This window comes from Vigna unguiculata, chromosome 3 (assembly GCF_037176805.1).
Source record: "Vigna unguiculata cultivar grain cowpea cultivar isolate G323 ecotype 2 chromosome 3, ASM3717680v1, whole genome shotgun sequence".
Classification (NCBI taxonomy): domain Eukaryota; kingdom Viridiplantae; phylum Streptophyta; class Magnoliopsida; order Fabales; family Fabaceae; genus Vigna; species Vigna unguiculata.
The window spans coordinates 17453617-17478369 of record NC_140794.1 but is presented as its reverse complement, the minus strand read 5'-3'; the positions used below and the strand labels follow the sequence as shown (position 1 = coordinate 17478369).

At 34.0% G+C, this 24753-nt stretch overlaps 2 protein-coding genes across 2 annotated transcripts; one reads left to right on the top strand and one right to left on the bottom strand.

The window, feature by feature from the left end:
- The first annotated feature begins 3509 nt into the window (after positions 1–3509).
- NDHL (inorganic carbon transport protein-like protein) lies at positions 3510–4928 on the top strand. The gene is made up of 5 exons (XM_028063364.2): positions 3510–3713; positions 3791–3877; positions 4206–4313; positions 4424–4518; positions 4621–4928. Exons 1-5 carry the CDS (start codon positions 3585–3587, stop codon positions 4772–4774), a joined length of 573 nt encoding a protein of 190 aa, XP_027919165.1. The 5' UTR covers positions 3510–3584; the 3' UTR covers positions 4775–4928.
- Positions 4929–5246: 318 nt separating this feature from the next.
- On the bottom strand, positions 5247–10998 carry LOC114177811 (uncharacterized). The gene is made up of 10 exons (XM_028063363.2): positions 10380–10998; positions 10115–10252; positions 8653–8841; positions 7375–7512; positions 7127–7245; positions 6904–7036; positions 6676–6805; positions 6501–6580; positions 5994–6128; positions 5247–5834 (listed from the first exon to the last, which is right to left on the bottom strand). The coding sequence occupies exons 1-10, from the start codon at positions 10875–10877 to the stop codon at positions 5604–5606; spliced, it is 1791 nt and encodes a 596-aa protein (XP_027919164.2). The 5' UTR covers positions 10878–10998; the 3' UTR covers positions 5247–5603.
- Between the last annotated feature and the right edge of the window lie 13755 nt (positions 10999–24753).

Here is a 24753-nt window from a genome sequence, read left to right as displayed (position 1 = left end):
CTTCTTGAACAACTCCCAAGTGACAGGCTCTCTGCTGTCTTCTAACATCATCTTCATGCTAGACCACCAGTGAACAGCCTCTCCAGCCAGTAGATGCTCAGAATATGCCAATCTATTCTCTATTGGACACCTCTTAGCATCATAGATCCACTCCATATCCCTCATCCACTGATCTGCCTCATCTGGAGTGGTCTTACCATCGAAGCGGGATGGGTGATGCTGAAGAAAATCCTCCAAACTCCACGTGGTGGAGCTTGGGAAGATCCAGCTGCAGATCGATTCTCCCCTAGCTGATGCAAGGCTTCCAAGTGCCTCTGCTGCGAGCCTAGCAGACTCCATCTGCTGCAAGGCTAAGTTATGCTGATTCACCATGTTAGTATTCTGCTGCTGCATGGCTGCCAACATCGCATCAATTGTCCCCACCAAGTGAGAACTATCCAGATTAGGAAGAGGAGGAGGAGGGGGCCTAGGTGCCATAACTCTAACCACACAAAGAGAGAACCATCAGTCTATCTACCAAATACCACAACTGCACCGAAACACTATGAGAAACACACAACAGAAACTAGGCAAGCTCACACCTACAGACCCTAAAGGAACTACTGCTCTGATACAAAAAATGTAACATCCCATTTAATAGTTTTTCGCACTATCAAATAAAACATTATATCATGATCAAACATAGCAGATAATAGAGATAGTAGAGTCAGCAGAGGGGTATCATCATCAAGGCTCAGCTCTGCTCACACCAACCTTAGGTGATCATTGCAAAGGAGAAAATACAAAGACAGGCAAAATATAAACAAAAGGGTAAGCTAACTGAGTTGAGAGAAAAAGAATGATACAATTCAGAATGTAAACATCAATCATAACACACAACTCAATTTCATAATTCTAAAATCGATATCTGGATTGTGTAAGCGACATTGGAGCTCTTGGTGGCTTGCACCTGCAACGGTTCCCAGACTCTGTAGAGTCTGGACACAAGGAGTCTTCACCCGACCGTTCCCAGGGTAAGTCCCCTTCGCTAGGACTTGATCAAGTCCAAAGACTAGGACCTCCCACTACTCCTCACGACATAATCCATTTTGCTCTATCTGAGCGTGAATGATTATTGGAGTTTCAAGATACCAACCAATATGGATTCCACACGTCCTTACACACACATTAACAATTTCACATGAATTTCCCTTGAAATTCCATTCCAAACACAACTCCTCATGATACATACTCATCCAATTTCATCACACAACATATTAATAATGACGTTCTAGGCATATAAGATACTAATTGCACAAAAGTACCTTAAAACATACAATATCACACTTTATAATAGAAGAAAGAGCATCCCACCGCAGTGACTCTCGCTCAAGCTAGACAATCTAGCCCAGGCGAGAGGTTATCTCGCTTAGGCGAGTCAGTCTCGCCTGAGCGAGGCTCTAACACTGGCAAAAATTAAAAATTGGGCGAATTCTCGCTCAGTCTAAGCTGGCTCGCTTAGACGAGATTGTCTTCTCGCTTAAGCGACCTTAGCTCGCCTAGGCGAGACTTCGCGCAGGATCAGAGGTGGGTTTCCTGGTGTTTTCGCTTGGGCGAGAGCCACCCGCCTAGGCGAAAATACCAGATCACTCACTGTTCCCACATGCAAGAGTACTGTATTCATGGCAGAATTCGATCAAGCAATCACACATACAATTTTTAACCATCAATTTAGCACTCAAAGCTTGAATAAGACTCATCAAACATGATTCATGGGTTTAAGTAAGAAAAATTTACAGTTAACTTCCCTTACCTTTTTTAAAATCACCACAAGCAAGACTCTATCACAAGGGCACCTCAATTCCACAACCTAAGGGGCTGAAATTCATAAACTCAGAGTGAGTACAGGACCCTAATTCGGTTTTGGTAAGCATTGAACTCCGAAAATTCCAAAATTGGAGAGAATTGAGGAAAACCGAATTTGGCTTACCGGGAGGAGAAGATGACTCAGTTGGAGGAGGAGTACTTCTTCTGGTTCCAGGTCCAGTAGCTGTAACAGAAGGGATGAATGATTAGAAAGGGAAAATTTGAGCTCCTATTAGAGAGAAGGCTGTGTAGTTGATTTTGAGGGAGGAAAACAATGATGGTGGAGTGTGGTTCTGTGTTATAAGTAGGAGAAAGAAGAGAATGTACAGAGAGGGGAGAGATAGTGGGTTCTCACAAAAAGAACCACTTTTCAACCATAAAATGTTCATCACTATTTAACTAAAAAAACAATAAACAATACTAAAAATGAAAAAAAAAAAAAAAACTAAAAATTTTGGCTTGCTCGTCAAAGGGATCAGTCTCATAACTTTTTTTTTACAATTTTTAAATTAAATATACAAATATTTTACATTTTAAAAATACACTTAATTTATAAATATTTTTTAAATTTTTTATTCATTAATTAATATTTTTAATTAAATTTATAAATTGAAAATTGTTTGGAAAAAAACAAAGAGTGAATAATTTGATTTAAAGTTAATAATATTTTATGGAAAAAAAAATCAAGTACCTGAATTTTAGTGTCTTTTAAATAATATAAAATAACAAAATTATTATTTTTTAATTTTTCATATAAAAAGAAAACAAATTAGCGTAGCTACTCAAAACAAACTAATAAACTAAAGATATAAACCCAGATAAAAATTATCTTTCGAAAAAAATTTATAAATTTGACAAAATTTTATAAATAAAATTAAAATAGGTCAATTTTTTATTTTTTAATTAAAATAAAGTAATAAAATAATATGTTTTACTTAAATAAATAATTTATAAAAGTTTAAAAAAAACACTTTATCATTTACTAAATTACGCGAAGTCCACTTAAGCCTAGCCTATTAAAAATTGTAGTCACAATTTTAATTATTAAGCCCAGCCTTGTTTTGTTAACCCCCAAAATTGTAGTCCAATGTTCAACCAAAACTTTAATTTTTTAATGCACAACTATTAAAAAAAAAAAAACTCAAACAAACAGGTTTATGAAAAAAATATTAGAACTAAAATTCTCCTTTCTACTTTTCATGCCAAACTGAACACATTTGTGTAGACCACAGAGTGCAAGGAAATATTTACACGCATTTTTTTCTATAAGAATTTCTAAGAAAAGATGAAATATATTAATTTTTTAAATAAAAAATAAAAAGTAAAAACGTTACTTAAAAGTTTATATACACAAACTAATCTTAACTTGCGTAAAAGTTATTTTCATATATTCGATAATTTCACATATTTTTTTAAAAGATAAAATTGTGAGGAAAGTTTCGAACTCCATAATGGAATATATTATTTGAAAGGACTTTAGATAAGAACAAAAGTTAATTTAATTTCTTATCCTTAATTTTTTTTTTATGAAGAATTGCCTAAGCACAAGAAAGTATACAATATTTAGGAAATTTGCATTGAACTGATGAGCAAAAGTTGAATGGACAAGAAAAAAAGGGTAGTGGATGAGTTGTGATGTAATCTGAAATCCACACATTTGGTTTTGTGAGTTTTTTTGTTTTAATTTTGATGGAAGTGAAGTGATAAGGAAGCAAAGTGAGAGAGAGCTCGAAACAAAGATGAGGTGCTCATTCAGCCTCCATGTTCCCAAAGCTCTGCCTCTTCTTCCCACTCCCTCACTTCGGACACCTTCTTTCTTCTTTGCTTCCAAGCACAAAAACACTACTAGGCCTTCCCAATCACTATCTGTACTTTACTTTTTCATCTCTTAACTCATTCTCTCCTACTTCTACTTAACCTCATTTCATTCCTTAACTCATTGCAGGTTACATGCTGCACCCACAAACCAGATAATGATGTCAGTTTAAACTATACCAATTTGGCACTGCATATAGGAACACTCTTGGCCTTGGTGAGATTTTTTTGTACACACAAATTCAGTTCTAGTTACTTTTCCATCTAAACATTCTCTGCTTAAATGATCAATAAGTATTAGTTTATATTGAATTACCATGAGAGTGTATTGGTTACGATGATATTGCATAAAGATGATTCTAGTATGGATTGTTACTAATTCTATTTAGAAACTAATTTTCATTTTATTCTTATATCAGCATCCCCAGTTCGCATTGTTCTTGTTAAAAGTAATTTTATAATTTTGATTTTAATTGAGGTTTTTGTACAATTATTGGTTTTAAAGATTTTTATTTAGAAAGTAAAAGTGTGGGTTATTTGGGCAGGCGGAGCAGCCAGTGTTAGCAGTGACAGGAGAGAATAACCGGCCAGAACTGTCGTGGGTTTTGACACAATGGGGGATTGGTATGTTTGGTTATTTCCTAGTGGTGCCAGTAAGTTCCTTTCTTTCAAAACTTTTTAAGTTTGTCCAAATTATATATCTAACAACAGCATCTAAAACTGAGTTTTAATATGTAAGTGTTCATAAATGCATGAATTGCAGCCAATAATTATGATATGGCTTTGGAAAAGATGGTATAGAAGAGGGTTGCTGGAGATGTATCTGCAATTCATGTTTGTCTTCATTTTCTTCCCAGGGTGAGCAACGCTTCCTCTGAAAGCAAAATATATATACTGATACTAGCACTATTATTTGTTGTAACAATCAGCAACACATCTCAAGAAATATATTTGTTGCAGGGTTATTCTTTGGGCACCGTTTTTAAACTTCAGGAAATTCCCACGGGACCCTAACATGCAGTACCCTTGGTCTGTACCTGAAGATCCTTCAAAAATCAGAAGTTCGTATTCAAAGTACCCATTTGCCGAACCTGAAGATTATGATAATCTATAAATCTGGACTAAAACACAACAAAGTAGTTGTTCTATAGTAATTCTAGAAGTTTAGTTCTCCAAAACTACTTTGTTGTAAATGTAGAGTTATACCTGTTCTGCTTTCTATTATTACAAAATGAATATTGAATGCGATACGTTTGCAAAATAGAAAATGTAGTAGAATTATCCTTAGTAAGATTGACCTTCACTTAACGTCAAGCGATTTCCGAAGTGGAAATTAATGAACATCAATGCAATCGACTTTACACGTTCTGCAGAATTTATGACAACGATCATGCAAGCAAATCTCAGAAAATCTTATAAAAAACGCGTTGTTCAACAGTTATAAATCAGTGACTCTGAAATATAAAAAAAAAATGGCGCTTATCCACTTAAAGGAAAACAAAGCATCGATAACGGGGAAGAAGCAACTGAAAAGGACAAAACCATCAACCCGTGATAACAGAAAAAGGTAGAAAAAAAATTCGCAATGCAGCACCAAAATTCCTCTGATACAACTAAATTAACTTCAGGATACAGCTGTAGTTACCTCATTGGCATTTTGCCAGCGTACTTAATATAAAGGCATAAAATAACTAAAATTAAGACTCAACAGACACGAACAAATAAATTATAAAATAGTCTAACTAAAGTAAACCTCAAACCATTGTTGACCGCGGCTATCCTTTGTTGCCTGAACAGGATTTGAACTAAGTGTACAATTTCCGCATTTACCACTTTATTATGAGGCTATTGGTTTACTGTGCCCATTGTGAATGAGTGGGGCTGAAACGAAAATTGTTGTTTGAAGCAACCAACAGCTAGTAATGCGGAATATTCTCAAGTACTCAGTACTGAGAGTTGAAAACTTCGGAGAGCTTCTTAAAATCCAAAGATTCCATACCGGGGGACAAAAGAACGGCAGCACCCACAGCCAAAGCAAGAACTGTTACGGTTAAACAAGACGTGCATCCATGGCTTCGTGAGACTCTTCCTAAGATCGTCTTGCAATATTTATCCGCATCCTTGAAGTGTGCGTGACGAGAAGCATCAGTCTCGGAAGCCAATACTTTCTCATTCTGCGTCCAAAAATAGTTACATCATTACATACCATGTCCAAACACTCTGCTACTTCAGTACAATAAAACACAGTCCAACCAATCCATGTCGCAGTGTTGGAAAGCAATCCCAGACACAATAAACTGAAAATGTAGATCTTTTGACTTATTAGAAATTACCTTTTGCTTAAAATTTTTCAAGGTATCCCTCAGTGACTCATAAGGAGACAATTTTGCTGATTGCTCCTTCCAACCATCGGAAAGCTTCTTAAGAGCTGAAACACTTGCTTCAATGTTGTCTTGATAAACTTTTTCCTGTTCATATACAAGGAATAAGATCAAAGAAGTAAATTTAGTTTCATGGTTGTGTTAGACAATAAACTCAATGGGGATGGCTTCTGTTGTTTGAGGGAGTAATTGATTTTAAGTAACAACTTTATCAGGATTTGGCAGAGGTTGGCAGCCGTGAAGAAAGTGACAGATAATTATCGGGTTTAGTTAGAGATTAACACTCTCAGTCTTTCTCTAGAATCTCTAATATCAGAACCATTACCTAAAAGATTGCCATTTATCTCAGACACTTCCAAAGAAATTGTCTCTTATAATAAGTTGTCTTGCTCCATCCAAAAAACATCAATAGCTTGCCTAAACTAGAAAAGAGTAAGCATTAAGACAAAAAACACTCACCCATTGCTTGTAGCATTCAGTGTTTTGACTCAAACACCAAATTAAAATACCAGCTGCTTCTTTAGATAACTCGGTATTGTCTGAAAAATAAAACATGTTTTAGAATACACTAGGCATTTATTTCATCAACAAAGAAAAGAGGCACAAATAAAATAATAAAATCAGGTCTGCGTACTTTCTCCAGCTGCTTTGATAGCAAAATTGAATATCTGCAGCGAGACTTGTTTCATTGCTTTACTTCCAGTAGAACCTCCAAGAGCCACCTCTTTCAGAGTGGCATATACGGCCTCAAATCTTTCAGTAGCCTATATATAAAAGCAGCAGCATATTGACTTAAGTTTTGAAGATTTGGAGCTATGATACACTTAAATGCAAACATATAAAGCCAGCTGAACATATCTACCTTTACTCTAGTCGAAGATGGAGGGAAGGTAACCCGGAGCAAAATTTCAAATACAGAAGGAGGAATTAAACGTTCTCCCTTCCTCACAGCAGTATTTACTAAAACAGGTCGGGCTTTTGGGGTAGACAAAATTCTGCCATCAAATCACAAAAAACACAATGGTTATGACAATAGCAATTGTGAATTAGGGATATAAATAAAAAAGGGAACTATGTTTTCATACTTTTCCACCAGCTGCAAAACCAAATCCCTGGATTGGGGGTTACCACTTTTGCCAATCACTATGGGTAGGAGATTCCGTGCCCAAGCATACAAACCTACTGAGAGATCCCCAACAGAGGCCTATACAGAAATATTAACCATTAACAAAATGAAGGGAAAATGATGCTACATTTATCCTTTAAAAGTCAAATAACTAATTTTTTTGGGGATTGCTAATAAGTTATCGTTATTTTGGCATCTATGCCTCACCTGAGCTATCATCCATACAATCACCGGAAGCTTATCTTGCCCTTGATACTTTGTATTCTCCCTCAATGTGGGCAAAACAGTTATAAGAGCATCTGGCTTTCGGCGCAACACCATTGCTAAAACAACAAACATGGCAACCTGCAGGTAGTGTGAAGTTAATGATTGTTTACAGCTGAAAAGAATAGCAAAAAGAATATATATATATATATATATATATATATATATATATATATATATAATCAAGTAAAGGTTGAATGTGCTTTAGGAAACAAAATTACAAAAAAACTTGTCAAGACAATTTTTTTACCATAAATCAGAAGATAAACAAACTACAATGAACGTGAACGGCATAAGTCAAACATAAGCTAATATTCAAATAGAAGCAATTGTTTCCTTTGCATGTGCATTTAGTTTCTAGAGAGAATAATGATGCAAAACAAACTGACTCGTTAACACAAACACAAAATGGTAATCTAAGAACATGGATATTTGACCTCCTATGTCACTAAATGCCCATTCCCCATAGGGAAAACAGAAAAATTAAGTACATCATATATATGTGTGTGTGTGTGTCAGCCACATATGTCTCTAGAGCACCTATTTGTGTTATCTGTCTTGAAATTGACTATTCATTCACTAGGGGTGCCAGTGTCAAAGAAGATCGCATAGAAATTGGAAACATAAATTGAACTAACTAAATATATGATTTAGTAGCATCGCTTCCTGCAATGTTTATGCCATAATCATTTGAACAATTAGAAGCAGAGATTATCCTATCAAAAATAACATCATGTTAAGAATAAATAAAATAAATATTGATAGATCAAATTGCACCAAAGCATATGCCATAGAATTTCAAAGTCAAGCACCAATCATGCATCCCTATTGCGTTTGGTTTGAAGAGAATATTTGGATTTATAAATGATCATGTGTTCACTAATTAATCATGCTTGAAAAAATTGTTTAATTGACCCTCTTAACTGTTCAGTAGATAGGTTCTCTTAGAGTCCCGTCCATAGCATTGCAGGGTGAATTGACAGCTAACTTATCACCCCAATTGTATTTTGGTTAAAAGAGAATATTGCAATAAAAATAGGAAGATTGCTCAAGTGACCTCATGGGTCTTCCAGAGACTTCCCTTAATAGACAGCTATTCTGTATTGAAACTTCTCTTTTAGCTTAGTTTTGTTTCAATTTGGTGGGTGACCTTCTATCTCCTAACACAAGCGACTTCCATTATCCAAAAATCAAAAGACAGACAAGTATTCAGTGTAATACCTGAGATTTTGAAGAAACTTGCTGCACAGCCTTTTTGGAACCCTTTGACGCAGTTTGCTGGCTACCCAAGTCAGCAAGAATGCTATCTAAAGACCAAAGCAGAAAGGAACTAAGTGCCTCAGGAGAACGTTGGTTGATCCAGTCAATTGATGTTTTATATACAGCTTCAGATATGTGAGAAAGTGGCATCTGACAAAGGAAATTCATCAATAAACTTCATAGGAAAATATCAGAAACTAGAACCAAGATTCTGAAAAACACTAAAAGATAGAATATGAATGGCTGCATAATAACTATAAATATTCTTCAAACATTAAGATCCCATAAAATGACAAGAACAAGAGACGGTACTATGATTATGTAATTGATGAGTGAATGCTTTTCAATAACTATGATTCTCAAGTCATAAATCACCAATAACAAGACACAGTACTCTTTATCACGATAGAAAAAGGTAATAGATTTAGGAAAAGTCTTCCTTGACTAACAATATTAAATTACCAATTTTAAAATAGTAAATACAGTAGACAGTACCATATGCAACAATATCACAACAGATTTAGTAAGTATTAGGTTTACAGATGAAAGTGGGAAAACTTCCATTGGATGCGAATGATATATGAAATGTCGCTTCCTAGTTTTGTGTTTAGGAAAGTGTTAATTCCCGTTTGCATTGATTGTTTCCAGACACACGCATAGTAGGAGACCTCAATTACATTTCACTACACCAAAGACACTTCATAATTCATATATACGAAGAGATAAATGAGAGCGTAACAAACAATATCATAAGTTAAAACAAATAGTTACAAGTAACAGTAGAAAGTATGAAGCAATATAACTAAAATGTGCATAAAGAACATGGCACTCTAAACTATAAAGCATTCATATAGCCTGAAAGTTACACAAAAGTTCATCCCACAAAACCAATTGGAGCTAATCAAGGTTTTTTCTATTGAAAATTGCAGACAAAACACACACAAAAACTGTTATATCGCATGACTACTAAATTAAAAAACTGCTGACGTGTTACTTTAAAACATGCTGGCAGCTGACTCCAGTTTGTTTCACCATAGCCCTTCCTCACAGGATTTTACTACATATTTATTTTGAAAAGAAAGTAACGTCCTTTTAACATCAGATCTTATTGCTTCAGTCGTTTCTTATTCAGCAGTATAGTCTGCGCCCACTGTCGTATGTATATCTCTGTCAAATGTTCAATTTTCATGTAGACACTGCTTGAACAAGACCGATGACAACAAATAGTCCGTACCTTTTACCAATACGTTGCCACAGATCCTGGGTGCTATCATGATTCACACAAACAAATTTCAAAGTGTATATGCATGTACATTCCATAACAACGTAAACACTTCAGGATCATTAAGCTAACAAATTGAAATTCTTTATATAATATTTACAAAAAAGAAAACAATAAGAAAACAAGGAACTCAATACTCACATCAGTGATCTTAGCAACAGTTGACTCCCTGAACAATTTCACCCAGGGAAACTGAGATGCGGTCACGGCAGAAAAAGCACGTCCAAAATAATCAGCGAACCGCATCATCAATATGTCCTGCTGCTTCTCGAACGATGCCTAAAGTGACAACAGACAAAAATTCAAATCAAACTAAGTGAATCGAAATGTATCGTCTTCCTGATCCAACAGATCAAACCGATAACACAAAACCCAAAAATGCGCGATTCAATTGACAATGTCCTACCGATATATCAACGAGGAAAGCGCCCAGATCAGCAGAGTCGATCTTCGCCGCCGCCTCGGCCACCGTCACCTTAGGCTTCTTCGGCTTCTTCTGCTTCACCTTTTTCTCCTCCGCCTTCCCGTTCTCCGCGGAAAGCTCCACATTCTCGTCGTCTTCATCATCCTCTTCATCATTTCGAGTCCGCTGCTTTGATCTGCCCGGCGCGACATCGTCGTCGTATGCGGCATCGGCCGCCTTCCGCGCCTCCAGAATTTTGCGGCGCCGGTCCTCCGATTGCAGCTCCAGCGACCGGAAAACAGCATCGGAGCCGGACAAAGTCCCGTTTGGAACGAGCTTGTTGGAATTAGCTCGAGAATCGGAGCCGTTGGCGGTGTTGTTGGTCTTCTTCTTCTGTTTCTTAGCGTAGGTCACCTTCTGCCAGCCGTGGTCGGAGCCATGAGAGATACCGTTAGATTCGGCGTGCGCAGATTCCGAGGCTGCTGCTTGCTTTTCCTCCATTGGCGTGGATGGAACCGTGATTTTCTGTGTGTCTCTATCGCAGGCAAAATGCGAAGGGGAAATAAGAGAAAGTGATGGAAAGGAAGAGAAAGTGAAAGGAAAATGGTAGAAGGAGAAGAAGAAGAAATTCCAAAAGACAGTTTTTAATTTTTCAAACTGTTGACTTCCGATAATTGACCTCGCTCTCGCCCTCGAATAACGGAAATGCCATGGGGTAGTTGTGTGGAAAGGAGCACGTGTTTCGTCAAATAGGCTCTTAACACGTGTACAACTTCGATCTGTATTGGTACTATACTTATTTAAGTGGAAGGCAATCATTAAATAATAATCTTATCTGAATTTTTTTAAAACGTAATATTTGTTATTATATGCTTCCCTAGGGTTTGATTCTGTGTAAAAATATTTATTAAAATCTTAATATATAACCCTAAAAACTAAAATTAGGATAACCTATCGAGCTAAAGAAAGCACGTTTAGAAATAGATCTAGTGGCTCACTTTTCCAAAAATATTTTATAATCTTAACAACCAGTATTTATAATCTCAACAACCACTATAAGAGTCTTCCTAAGGCTTGTTTGGATTTTTTTTTTTTCAAAAATAGCATCATGTAATTTTTTTACCCATATAGCATGTTATTAATAGTGTTTACTCAAATAACATGATTTACTATTTATAGTAAAAAAAATGGAATAATGATCTTCGTTTTTGTCCACTATCACAAAAAAAAAGTAGGTTAAATTTGATTCCTGATCTAATTTTTCATATTTTTAAAATAATTAAATAGATATTACATACAAATTTTTAATCATAAATAATATAGAAAAATAAAAAGAAACATCGTAATATCTCATCTGAGTATTTTCTTAATTTATCTTGCTCTTTATAAAAGAAAAATCTAACATTGAGTATATGTATCAATTTTTTAAACTGGTATGAATATATATATATATATATATATATATATATATATATATATATTTGCCATATATTATTTTTCGCGATTTTTGTTATACTTGTCTTAGTTCTTAGTTATAAATTGTTAAAATATCTTTAATTTATTATTAATATAAGAAATTTATATAAACTTTTTTTTTACTTTTTAATTTTGTAACTTAATTTTAAAATATACATTAGATATATTTTATTCCTTTTTCATAATTATTTAACTTTCACTTAATAATAATAATATGATATTTTGTATAATGATTTTTATAATTTACAAGAAAATTATTTAATTTTTATTGAAACAATTAAAAAATGATATCAATATATCCGTTTTTCAATAAAATAAAAATAAGACAAATATCACATACCATTAAGACAAATATCAATAAAATACCGTTTTTCATTAAGTATAAAAATAAGAATAAAAGTGAATTTTCACGTTTAAAAATAAAAGTAAGATATTGAAGCCTCGACTTGCTCCACCCATTAATATTATCATTTATACATTTACCCACCACATTCTGATTAATTAAACAAATCAATAACAAATGTATTCACTGCAGAATATTTATTTCATTTAAGTAATAATTAATGCATGTCTTTGTAAATATATATATATATATATATATATATATATATATATATATATATATATAAACTTATATTTATAATGGAGTAAGAGGTAAAATTATTCCTAAAAGTTATATTAATATTGTAAAAGATTTAATCAATAATATAGTCATTTAATGATTTGATTCATTTGATTTTTTTATTATTTTTTGATTTAATTTTATCTTTCAATTTTTAAAAATGTTATGATTAATCCTTTAATTACTTAAAAAAGTTTATTTTTTTTTTTAAATTTCAATTTAATCTTTTTAAATTTTAATTTAATTTAGTATCTTATTTCCTAAATCAATCAAATTTTAATTTGATATATGAATTTTGAAATAATTTAATATATATATATATATATATAAGTTATAACTAATTTTAAGTATTAATTTAATCTTAAATTAAAAGATTAAAATTGAATCATTTTAAAATATAAAAAATTAAATTAAATTAAAATTTTACATAAAAATAACTAAATTAAACAATCAGACTCCACCTCTCCCATTTCTTTGTCTTATGTATCTTTTCCTATCTCCCATTTATCTTTGTCTCTCCTTTTGTTTTTATATTTTCAAGACATGCCTTTGCATTCAAGTTAAACACACAGAACTAAAATCTCTGTTAACTACTCACATAATCAGAAAAAGTCAAATCAATTGTTTCATTTTTTCAATAAAAGTCCATTATTACATGTCTGCAAATGATAATGATCATAAAAAAAGGTTAACTATGTTTTACGTCGTCAAACTATTAAGCGTTTTTGGTTTTGGTTCCTCCTTTAAACTTTAATCTATTTTGGTCCCCCATCTTTTGAAACTCGTGGAATTGGTTCCCATTTTAGGACCCTGTTAGTTTTTTTTTTTAGCTGGCAGACGGAGTTCCATGTCACCCGTTATTTTAAGGGTCAATTAAACTACAGTGAAACGTGGCAAAACAAAAGTTAATTATTTTATTTTACTCAAAAGCTTCAAAGAGAGGATTTATCCCTAACATTATGATTCGAGGATTGGAATGGTGCTAAGGTGCTAAAGAGTGTGACTGAAGAGAAAGATTGGTTCGTGTTGGGGATACTGAGGCAACAACATTCGTCTGGAGTCAGTGATGAAGAGTGGTAGCAAAGGTTTCAATTTTACGCAGAGGAAGATTGGTTCGAAAATGTCACAGAGTTGTGCCTCGTCTTCGGAAATAACATCAAAAGTATATGGGTGTGGGGAAAGATTGTTGCTCCTAAAGGCAACTACTGTGAAGAACAAGGGCAAATTGTTTTAGAGATGTAGAAATTGGGTTGTAAGTATAACAAATTTCATCACTTTTGCTTGAGTTTGATCTACGGTAATGGTTTAATTTTTTCTTTTGCAGTCTAATTCACACTGTAACTATTTTGAGTGGGTTAATGAAGAGGAATCTGAATTCGAAGGTAAAGAATCTGAAATTGAAGCTAATAGCGGAAAAATAGTAGAAGAAGATGAAGTTTGCTTGGATAGGGAGAAAGTTATCCTAGAATTGACAAAGAAAAATGAGAAGTTGAAGAGGAAATTGCAAAAAAAGAGAAGATTACATAAATTCCTGCAATTTTTATTTCTTATGTCGTGGGCGTTTACAGTTGTATTTGTGGTTATGTTCTTGTTGAAGGTCAATTGTCATTAGGTTAGGTATGTAGTTGTGAGCTGCGACAGTGATGATTTTTATGTTTTACGGGTTGTTTTAGATAGGTAATGTATTTGTGGGAATTTGCTATTACTGAATGAATTGGTGTTCCATTTCACTTGGTTGAATTGGTGTTCCATTTCCCTTGTGCTATTATCAATCTGTTGGCCATGTTTTTAATTGTGCTTTTTTAAATCTGGCTTATGTGAAGATTGCTATAAATCTGGCTAAGACATAAATGAGTTAATTCTTTACTAATTTCAAAATTTTGACAGTTTGAACCAAACAAATAATTAAGATAAAGTAATTATATAAAGTAGACCTTGAAACCATATGAATTAAACAACTGATAAGTCATTACAAAAAGCATCATGTTTGCAATGTTTTAGTAGTGGTCCATGATCAAAATGTGGTCCCTGCATCAAAATTGGTGCCTACCCACCGCTATAGTGTTCCATTAGTGGGTGACAATAATGCATATATGTACACAAAAAAGACAACGTTTTCACTTAATCCAACAAACCAATTACAGAATTACAATTAATCAAATCACGTGGGCTGTCCAGTGGGTGCAATGCTACTTGCTTGGGACCCTATAACTTGTGGAGTTGTGTTTCTTCTTGTTGTTGCTCGTTGGTTGTTGGTGCCAACTAAGGATAAGGATCTCTCCCTCCTACCCGGCCTCTGCCTTCTTGATTCTGCAGAATTGCTACATCCAGCTTCAGTTGCTGCTGGTGCACGGGTGTTCTTGTGTGTGTTACTCCTTAAAATGGGTATTCAAATTATTTTGAATATTGTATACCAAAATAAAGACAGAAAACTGGATTAAATGTTACCTTTCTAGTTGTTCTGGTTGTGTTTCTCTTTCTGCAGGTCCTGATATTATGCCCAAACTGATTACATCTTGTACACTTCATGGCAATATTTTTCTTAGTTATCTTTGAATGACTAACATGTTCATCTGCTTCACTACTACGTAGTTTCTTGGGTCGTCCTGGTGGTGTTTTGTAGATAGGTGGTAGCAACTTTGGGAAATCACTTTCAGGTCCATAACAAGCCAGATATGAATTTTTCTTGTATTAGGGATGAACATAATCTTCAGGATTTTCTTGTTTGTAGTGAATTGCAGCCACTGCATGCCTACATGGAATGCCCACCAAATCCCAGAAATAACAACTACAGTTATGTTCAGTTAGGTCGACAACAAATTTTTCTATGGTGAACCCCTAAGTCACTTCAAACTTTCCCCCCTGCCCAGGCTGGAATCCAATTTGCACTTTTTTCAATTTCCTTAGCTAGTCTTTTTTTAGGTTTAGGCATCACATTTGTAGTATATAAATTGCATTTGTGTCTTAGGGATGCAAACCTACCCATGATGTATGATCTAATCCACTCTATCATAGTTATGATAGGTTTATCTCTAGCAATCAGAATTGAACTATTGAAGGACTCAGATAAATTATTTTTGTAGCCGACTTAAAACAAACTATGTCTAGAGGTGGTAAAAATTATTTTTGTAACCTTTATAGATGATTATTCTAGATACACTAAAGTGTACTTAATCAAGCATAAAGACGAAGCTTTCAACGTGTTTTCAAAATATAAGGCAGAAGTAGAAAATCAATTGAATAAGAAAATTAAAAGGATTAGATCAGATAGAGGTGGTGAATATGTTTTGTTTAATGAATATTGTGTTAGAAAAGGTATCATCCATGAAGTAACCCCACCATATTCACTTGAGTCTAATGGAGTAGCTGAGAGAAAGAATAGAACTATTAAGGAAATGATGAATGTCATGCTTATTAGTTCTAGTGCACCTGATAACCTTTGGGGAGAAGCCCTTCTTACTGCATGTTTTTTTACAAAATAGGATACCTCATAAGAAAACTAGTAAAACACCTTATGAGTTTTGGAGAGGTTATCAACCTAATCTGAAATATCTAAGAGTGTGGGGGTGCCTAGCTAAGGTAATGTTACTTGATCCTAAGAAAAGAAAAATAGGCTCTAAAACCTCTGATTGTATGTTTTTAGGCTATGCCGAACATAGTGCTACCTATAGGTTTCTTGTTCTTAAAAGTGATGTAATTGAACATAATACTATTATAGAGACAAAAAATGTTGAGTTCTTTGAACATATATTTCCTTTAAAGGTTAGTGAGACACCTGAACAGTCTATAGATAATAATAGTGATGCCATGTGTGAGGTTTTGGGAAGAAGTAAAAGACAAAGGAAAGAAACTTCTTTTGGAGATGACTTTTATACCTATCTGGTTGAAAATGATCCAATAAGCTTTCTAGAGGCTACTAAAGTTTCTGATGCAAAACAGTGGGATAAAGCCATTAGGACTGAAATTGAATCAATTCAGAAAAATAATACTTGGACCTTAGTAGATTTGCCTAAAGGAGCGAAACCCATTGGTTGTAAGTGGATATTTAAGAAAAAGTATCAGCTAGATGGATCCATAGATAAGTATAAAGCAAGGCTAGTAGCAAAAGGTTTTACTCAAAAAACCAACATAGATTACTTTGACACCTTTGTCCCTGTGACTAGGATTTTCTCAATTCGAGTTTTGTTAGCCTTAGCAGCTACCCATAAGCTAGTGATACAACAAATAGATGCTAAGACTGCTTTTCTAAATGGTGATTTAGAGGAGGAAATCTATATGACTCAATCTGAGGGGTGTCTTGTCCTGGTCAAGAAAATAAGGTATGCAAGCTTTTAAAATCTTTGTATAGGTTAAAATAAGCACCTAAATAATGGCATGAAAAACTCGATATTACACTTACTATGTGATGGTTTCTTACCTAATGATGCTGATAAATGTGTGTATTCTAAATTTAAAAATGGCGAATTGTATGTGGTTGACATGTTAATATTTGTCACATGCATTGATATTGTTTCTAGAACTAAATTGTTTCTAGGATCTAATATTGAAATGAAAGACATGGGTAAAACCAATGTGATTTTAGGTGTTAGAATCATAAGGAAGGGAGATAGTATTACTATCCCAAGAACAATACATTGAGAAACTTCTTAGGAAGTTTGGATATTATGAGTTCAAACCAGTTAGTACCCCTTATGATGCTAACTTTAAATTAATTAAAAATAGAAGAGAATTTGTTTCTCAACCTTAGTATGCTCAAATAATTGGGAGTTTACTGCACTTAATGAGCTTTTCAAGACCTGATATTGCTTATGCAGTAGGTAGACTGAGTAGGTACACTCAATGTCCTAATCAAGAACATTGGGATGCACTTGCAAGACTTATGAAATACTTACGAGGTTCATGGATTATGCCATTGAATATAGTGGATTTCCCGTTGTACTAGAAGGGTACAGTGATGCTAACTAGATCTCTGATTTAGATTAGACAAAATCCACTAGTGATTATGTATTCACACTTGGAGGTGGTGTGATTACATGGAGATCAGCTAGGCAAACAATTATTGTAAGATCAATAATGGAATCTGAGTTTGTTGCTCTTGAAATGGTTGGTAGTGAGGCTGAGTGGTTGAAAAACTTCTTGGCAAACATTCCTCTAGGAATGAAACCAACCCCATATGTTTCAATTCATTGTGATTGCCAATCAGCAATAACTATAGCTAAAAACAAGAACTACAATGGGAAGAACATACATATTCAATTGAAACATAATTTGGTTAAGCAGCTGCTAAAGAGTGGAATTATTTCCATTGATTATGTGAGGTCAGAATAAAATCTAGCAGATCCTCTGACTAAACCCTTGGGAAGAAACATGATATTAGAAACATCGAGGGGAATGGGACTTAAGCCACTTGCAAACAAACATGTGCTGGCAACCCAACCTTTATGATTGGAGATCCCATGAATAAGGTTCATATGGGTAAAAACAAGTCACTTGTTAGTTCTGATAGCATTAAATTTATTTTAAATCAATTATGTCCATTCCTATGGTGTGTATGAAAGTGCTAGAGACTGCAATATTGAGAGGTTAAACTTTGTAATTAAAATTCTATGTGATATGAGAATTTTAATTTAAGCAAATTTTTAGTGATTTTCATATCCCTTACGGGTGGTGTATGATTTGCAGCATGCACTTGATGAAATCACCTATATGAGTGTCAAGTGGGGCTGCTTGTATGAGATCTTGGCATGATCTCTAGAGAACTCATGAACACCGGGCACGTGCATGGCCTAGTAAGCGCAACACAATGATAACAGCAAAGAATTGTGGGGGTGTATTGTGATTGATGAACCGCTAACACACATCAAGTGTCCTTGGTTCATATAGCTTGCTATATCAACCACATTGTGTGTTAAGTTTTCCAATCTATGACTGGTTCATATAGCTTGTTATACCAGCTCTGATGCATTACATCCTATGTGAAACCCAAAATTTTCTCTTTTCTTCTTTCTATCTCTTATCTTTTGCAATATGTGGGAGATTGTTATATATAATATCAATATTGCAAAAGTCGTTTGTTGCACCAATGAGAACATGATTTTCGGATGTAAATATGGTGCATTGTTGCAACCATATATTTTAAACGTTGGATTAGTTATGGATATTTTCTCCTTCGCAGGCCATGGATTTTGGCCCATTTATGCCCTCATCCACCATCTATAAATAGAGCATCATTCTCCTCCCTCAAACACACACTTCCATACTCTCATTCATTCTCTCTAGTTCTCTCCTCCTTTCTCTCATATATTTCTTCTCTCATTCTGGGTTTATTTATTTACTCTTTTTAAGAGTTATCTTGCTAGTTTTGAGATCCTTAGAAATTCTGAGAAGTTCCTGTTGTATCCTTAAGGGCAGTGAATCCACACGCCTCGGGAATTCTTTTTGGTTCATGATTTTGTCAATTACTACAATATATATATATATATGGTAATTATGATAATAGAAAAATTATGATAATAATATATTATAATGATGATTGTTTTATGTAAAATTAAATTTGAGAGATGTATATTTATTTGATTAAAATAATTTATATAATAAAATGTTTGGTGTTATGAGTTAGAAAAATAAAATTAAATAATGATACGATTGTAGGTGAAATTATTTGAAAAGAAAATTAATATAGTTAAAAATTAGGTATATGAATATGCAAAACATTTAAGTTTATTCATAAAAAAATATTTATAGAAAGTACAAAAATAAAAATTTAAATATATATATAGTAACAAAATTAGTTTTATAGATATTTTAAATATAGAAAAATATAGATGTACTTGGTATGGGTCATAGTAATTATGTTGAATTGCTTATGAACCCAAAAAATTAATTATCTTGTCATCTGTCCCAAAAAAATGCCACAGCACCTGTCACACATGTAGTAAGTCGTGTGCAGATATGTGGGGAGTTGAAAAGAACTTTTTGTATAAGATTTTGAAAACTTGGAAAATTATACACACCATGTTTGATGTATTTGGTATGGACCATGGTAATTTGATTGAAGTGCTTATGAACTCAAACTAATGATTTTTTTTGCCTTTTGTCCAAAAAAAAAATAGCTACAACACTTATCAGAAATATGTTGTAAGTCATGTGCAAATAATTGGAGAGTTGTGAAGGACTTTTAGTACAGGTTGTCGGAAACTTGGAAAATTACACACACTATGTTTGATGTACTTGGTATGGACCATAGTAATTAGATTGAAGTGATTATCAACCCAAACTAATGAATTGCCTTACATTATGTCCCCAAAAAATCCCATAGGACTTGTCTCACATATGTGGTAAGACCCGACCAAATAAGTGGGGCGTTGAGAAGGACATTTTGTACATGTTTTCGAAAACTTGGAAAATTACACACACCATGCTTAATGAACTTTTTATGGACCATGGTAATTAGATTGAAGTGCTTTTCAACCCAAACTAATGAATTGTCTTAAGTTCATAAGATATGTCTCACATATGTGGTAAGTCCCGTGCAAATAAATGGGAAGTTGAGAAGGACTTTTTGTACAGGTTTTTGAAAAATTGAAAAATTACACACACCATGTTTGTTGTACTTAGTATGGACCATAGTAATTATAAAGTACAAAACTAAAAATTTAAATATGTATAGTACAAAAACTAATTTTTATGGACATTTTAAATATAGAAAAATATAAAATTTTTTAATAGAATTTTAAAAAAATAAAATAGAGAAACTATAAAAATTTGTTAACAAAAGTTACTTTAGACAAAAAATGATAAAGTATAAGTTGAAGATAAATACAAATAAATGAACATGCATATATTAAATACATTAAATAATGGTACATGGAATACAATTTGCTAAATGAAACATAATCAGCGGTGAGAAGTGGACGCCCCAACATTGTTCAGACATGTTCTTTTGGTGTGTCCTGGTGTTTGGCAGTATACACATTTTTTGGATCGACCATGTTGTTCCCTTAAGTCCATCTCTATTCTTATCCTACTTGACTTAGGTCTGCCTTTTGATATTCTTTTCATTTGTGGATTTGGGCGTAGTTTTCAACCGGTGGTGTAAGGAGGCCAATAATCTTCCTTTCTAAGTTTATCAAAAAAGCTTTCGTATACTTTAGAGACTTGATCCAATCTATACATAGGTGCAATGTGTTCTTCAAAATCGTGGTGTGCATATTTACATGCAACAAACACTTGTGAGCATGGTAAGTGTAGTTTTTGGAATTTACCACAGTCACACCCCAATTCATCTAAGCAGACTGCAAATCTTCCTGAATTTTGTGTTTCTTGTATCAAAAATTTGGTGCTCCTCCTGGCAAAAAAAAAAACTTTGTATGAATATTTGCCTTAGATTGTGCATCTTCTAATGCCTTTGTTGCAGCTTCAGAGTAGACATGGCTAGTAACTATCATGGTTGCAACTTATCTACCTTTATCGGTGAAGAATTTGTTACCACGGGTGTATGTTGCCATAACCAAAGAGATTGAAAGGTTTCTTGTCTTTTTTAAGATTGAGTTTATGCAATTGGTAATATCTTGTTGCATTCGTCTTATGCAACTGCGACCAATAATGTGCCCCTATATTTGCCATACAAGAAAGGGCCATCAACTTGGACAATTGGCTTGTAAAATTTGAAGTCATCAATGTATGGTTTATATCTCCAAAACACCCTCTTGGAGATGATGTGGTCCTCGTCCAATTGGTTTCCTTCATATGCTAGTTGAGTATTCATTTTCCAAATAAACCCAGGAATGTAAACTTGCATTGCATTTAGAAGACATGGTAATTTTTTGTATGATTCTTCCCAATTTCCATAAATGTTTTCTACGGCTAGTTGTTTTCCGGTTCATGCCTTATTGTAAGTAAGTGCATACCCTAGCATGGACTTTATGTGAGCAATTATGGTGGAGATTAGGGTAGAAAGGTCAACCTAGATGATTTCATGGATGTTTAGTCTAGTTATTTGAGACCCCAACTTGTTATGGTCTTGTGAGATCATGGGAGAAACACAAGTGTGGACACCTTCTAGCTTTATAATTTCTCACCGTTGATCCTTAGTGCACAGAATTGCTCCACACCTCCAATCATAAATAACATCGACACATTACACCACAAACCTCAATTGATTTGAGAATTAAATGTTGTATGTATAATGGTTTTGAATGTGGAAATGATTTATGGCATCTTTCACTTCTTCCTTTGTATTAAACCTTTGGTCGATAAATAGTGTATCCGGAAGATAAATTGAAGTTTCAAATTGCAAGGTGTGACCAAATTCTGGATCGTATAAAATTGGTTCGTTTAGAAAGTTTACAAAGTGTATTGGTGATTAACAAGGTGACTGAAGTTGATAAGGTTCAATATTTTGGAATTGTTCATTTGCTTCATCCCATTCATACTCTTTATCATTGTCAAGGATTTCGTCTTCATCCTCACTAAAAGTATCAAGTACTTCATTTGGAATGCCAACTTCTGCATGATCTTCTATTGGTTGAAATGAGAGTTGTTGGTTTTGGTCTTCGTCAAGGTTGATGTATGAACCAGTTAGTAATTGGGTGTATGATTGCATGTTTTTTTCCCAATCACCAAAGTCTGGTTAGGTTGGCGCATTAAGGTCAAAGATGGGATGATGTGGTAATTCATGTGATAATAAGTGTTTTTGGTGGTTGTGTGAGGGTTCATGTTAGTGTGGGACATCATAATTAGGTGTTGATGTAGGGGAGTATTGTATCGGTCATAGTTGTGTGATACAAAGAAGACACAAAGGAGTTTAGTTGAACCAGAATTGTGAACGAGTAGTACCATAACCTAAAATGTAAATTAAATGCCCTGACACTGGTTTAAGTTTATGGTATGATCAAAGGATGGATGACAATGGTCTTGGTACATGAGAGGATACCAACACTTAGCAAATTTAAAGTATAGGAGATGAGATTTGATTATTTGGAAGTAGTGTGGACAGTAACCAGCTATACCTGTGGTATCTGAAGTGAGTGTTGAGGTATGAAGAGAGTTTGGTAAAATGTTCAAGTTGGTAAAAACTAGTAAGTTTTACTATACTGGTGTAGCGCCTGGCGGTGAGGTTGGAATTGTCAGGCGATAGTTATAATTATAGAAAGCCACTAGACGTGTAGCGCCTGGCGGTGAGGATTGTTTCGTCAGACGATACCTATAGAGGCAGTGTGTTCTAAGGCATTTGGTGCCTGACGGCAGAGAGGGTCCACCAGGAGGTCTGCAAATAACTTTCTCCTTATGGCGCTTAAGTAACCCCAGATGATAATGCAAAGGCAAAATGTTTGTATGCTTTGGATGTTCGTGGTCTATAAGGCTTTGGGTGATACCTTAAAGATCAACTTGTTGGACTGTTCCTTAAGTTGTGGCTCAGAACGGTATCCCTTGAGTTGTGACTCGGGATAGAGGGTAAACACGTGGTTTTCCTTGAGTTGTGGCTCAGAATGGTATCACTTGAGTTATGGCTCGGGATGGCGGATGAACACGAGCATTCCTTAAGTTGTGGCTCAGATTGGCGAGTGTTTTCGATGTGAGTGTGCGTGTTGTGGCTTGTACGGAGGGTCTCCACTCGATTGAGCAATCACAAGTTGTGACTAGTGATGTGCTAATCTTGTGTCAAGAGTACGGACTTTGGTTCGTATTGGGAACACCACCTATCGTTACGGAGGGTGATCTGTAGTAGTTTTCCCGCACGTGTTCTACAAGTTGTGGCTTGTAAGTGTGGCATCAAAGGGTATCTTGAGGTTACCATCCAAAGATGTAGAGCATGGATAACATGGTGGTGGCCATACGGTATGAAATCAAAGGTTAGAGTTCATTTGATGAGCGTATGCATATATCTATTTGAATTGTTATATGTTTATCTGTTAGTTCACCCTATCTGCTTGTGTTTGGCGATGATTGTGTAATCTGTTACATGGGAGCAGATAATGTTGCAGCTGGCGTTGGTGAGGCATAGAGCCAGAGCTGGGCTAGCTTGGGAAATCTTTTATATGGAGTTTATTTCTTTTTGGATTTTAAAGATTTTGTAAACATTTATTTTTTCAGACTTGGAACTTGTTGTTGCCATTTATATATTATGGTTTTTAAATTTTTTGCGAAATAATAAATGTTTCCATTTTTCTTTGTTTTTGGGAAAAGGCAGATAAATAAATGCCTTTACATTATCTATTTTATTTTATTTATTTAAAATTTGTAATATCTGATCGAGATGTTACACCTACCTATACTATTTTTCCTTAAGAATTTCATCATTACCCTTAGGTATTCCTCATGCGCCTCCTTAAGATAAGTTAGATAAACATGTTATATATATATATATATATATATATATATATATATATATATATATATATATATATAATACAATAAAAAGTTTTAAGAAGATACGAAATAATATTCATACAATCCTTGAATATGTTTGCGATGCTCATCACTCTAAACAATACCACTATAGCAGTCATATGTAAATGATAGGTTGTCTTCTACACATTTTCACTCTTCACTTAAATTTGTTGATACTCAAAATCCAAGTCTATTTTCAAAAACATTGACTACTTTTGCAATTTTATCGATTAAACTATCATGCCTCAATAATATATCTTAACTATCAACAATCTACACATGACCTAGGTCCCCTATTTTTCTTCTTTACCCACTACATTAATACTTCTCACAACGACACACTCAACTTGATAATTTTTTTTTGTCAATTATATAATTTCTTTTTAAGCTTTACTCCTCAAGAACACTATCTTATAAGGTGTCATTAACACTAACTTCGCTTCGAGCACTAGATAAAGAAAAAACTTTACTTCTAACTTGAAATTTAACCTTGACACTTTCAATGCAAACACTTGTGCACATCTAAGCATTGTTAGTATATTTTTTTATCTAATTATCTTAACTGACCTTTGTCTGAAACTAAATTATGAAACAACTAACACAATCATGTAAGTCACCCCACACTTAATGTGCAAATAGTCATTCTACATCCTTCTTATATGAATATACTACTTATTATCTCTCACTAGCTATAAAATGAAATTAATAAAGAATCAATCCATTCTGAAAATGATATCTAGATCCTTCAAAGGTAAGCGTCTCAAATTCAGTTAGAATGTGTGTCCTTCATTAACAACAACCTACAACATATATAATATGCTACACCTAAACATTTGTTGGTGTAAAACTATCAACCTAAAAAACAACTTCAAAATATATAAACAAAAC

Coding starts and splice junctions, on each gene's coding strand:
- LOC114177811 (XM_028063363.2), bottom strand. CDS start 10,877: ATGGAGGAAAAGCAAGCAGCAGCCTCGGAATCTGCGCACGCCGAATCT. Junction 7,246..7,374: donor TTGTATGGATGATAGCTCAG/GTGAGGCATAGA, acceptor ATTTCTGTATAG/GCCTCTGTTGGGGATCTCTC. Junction 6,806..6,903: donor CATCTTCGACTAGAGTAAAG/GTAGATATGTTC, acceptor TTTTATATATAG/GCTACTGAAAGATTTGAGGC.
- NDHL (XM_028063364.2), top strand. CDS start 3,585: ATGAGGTGCTCATTCAGCCTCCATGTTCCCAAAGCTCTGCCTCTTCTT. Junction 3,878..4,205: donor TAGGAACACTCTTGGCCTTG/GTGAGATTTTTT, acceptor TTATTTGGGCAG/GCGGAGCAGCCAGTGTTAGC. Junction 4,519..4,620: donor GTCTTCATTTTCTTCCCAGG/GTGAGCAACGCT, acceptor TATTTGTTGCAG/GGTTATTCTTTGGGCACCGT.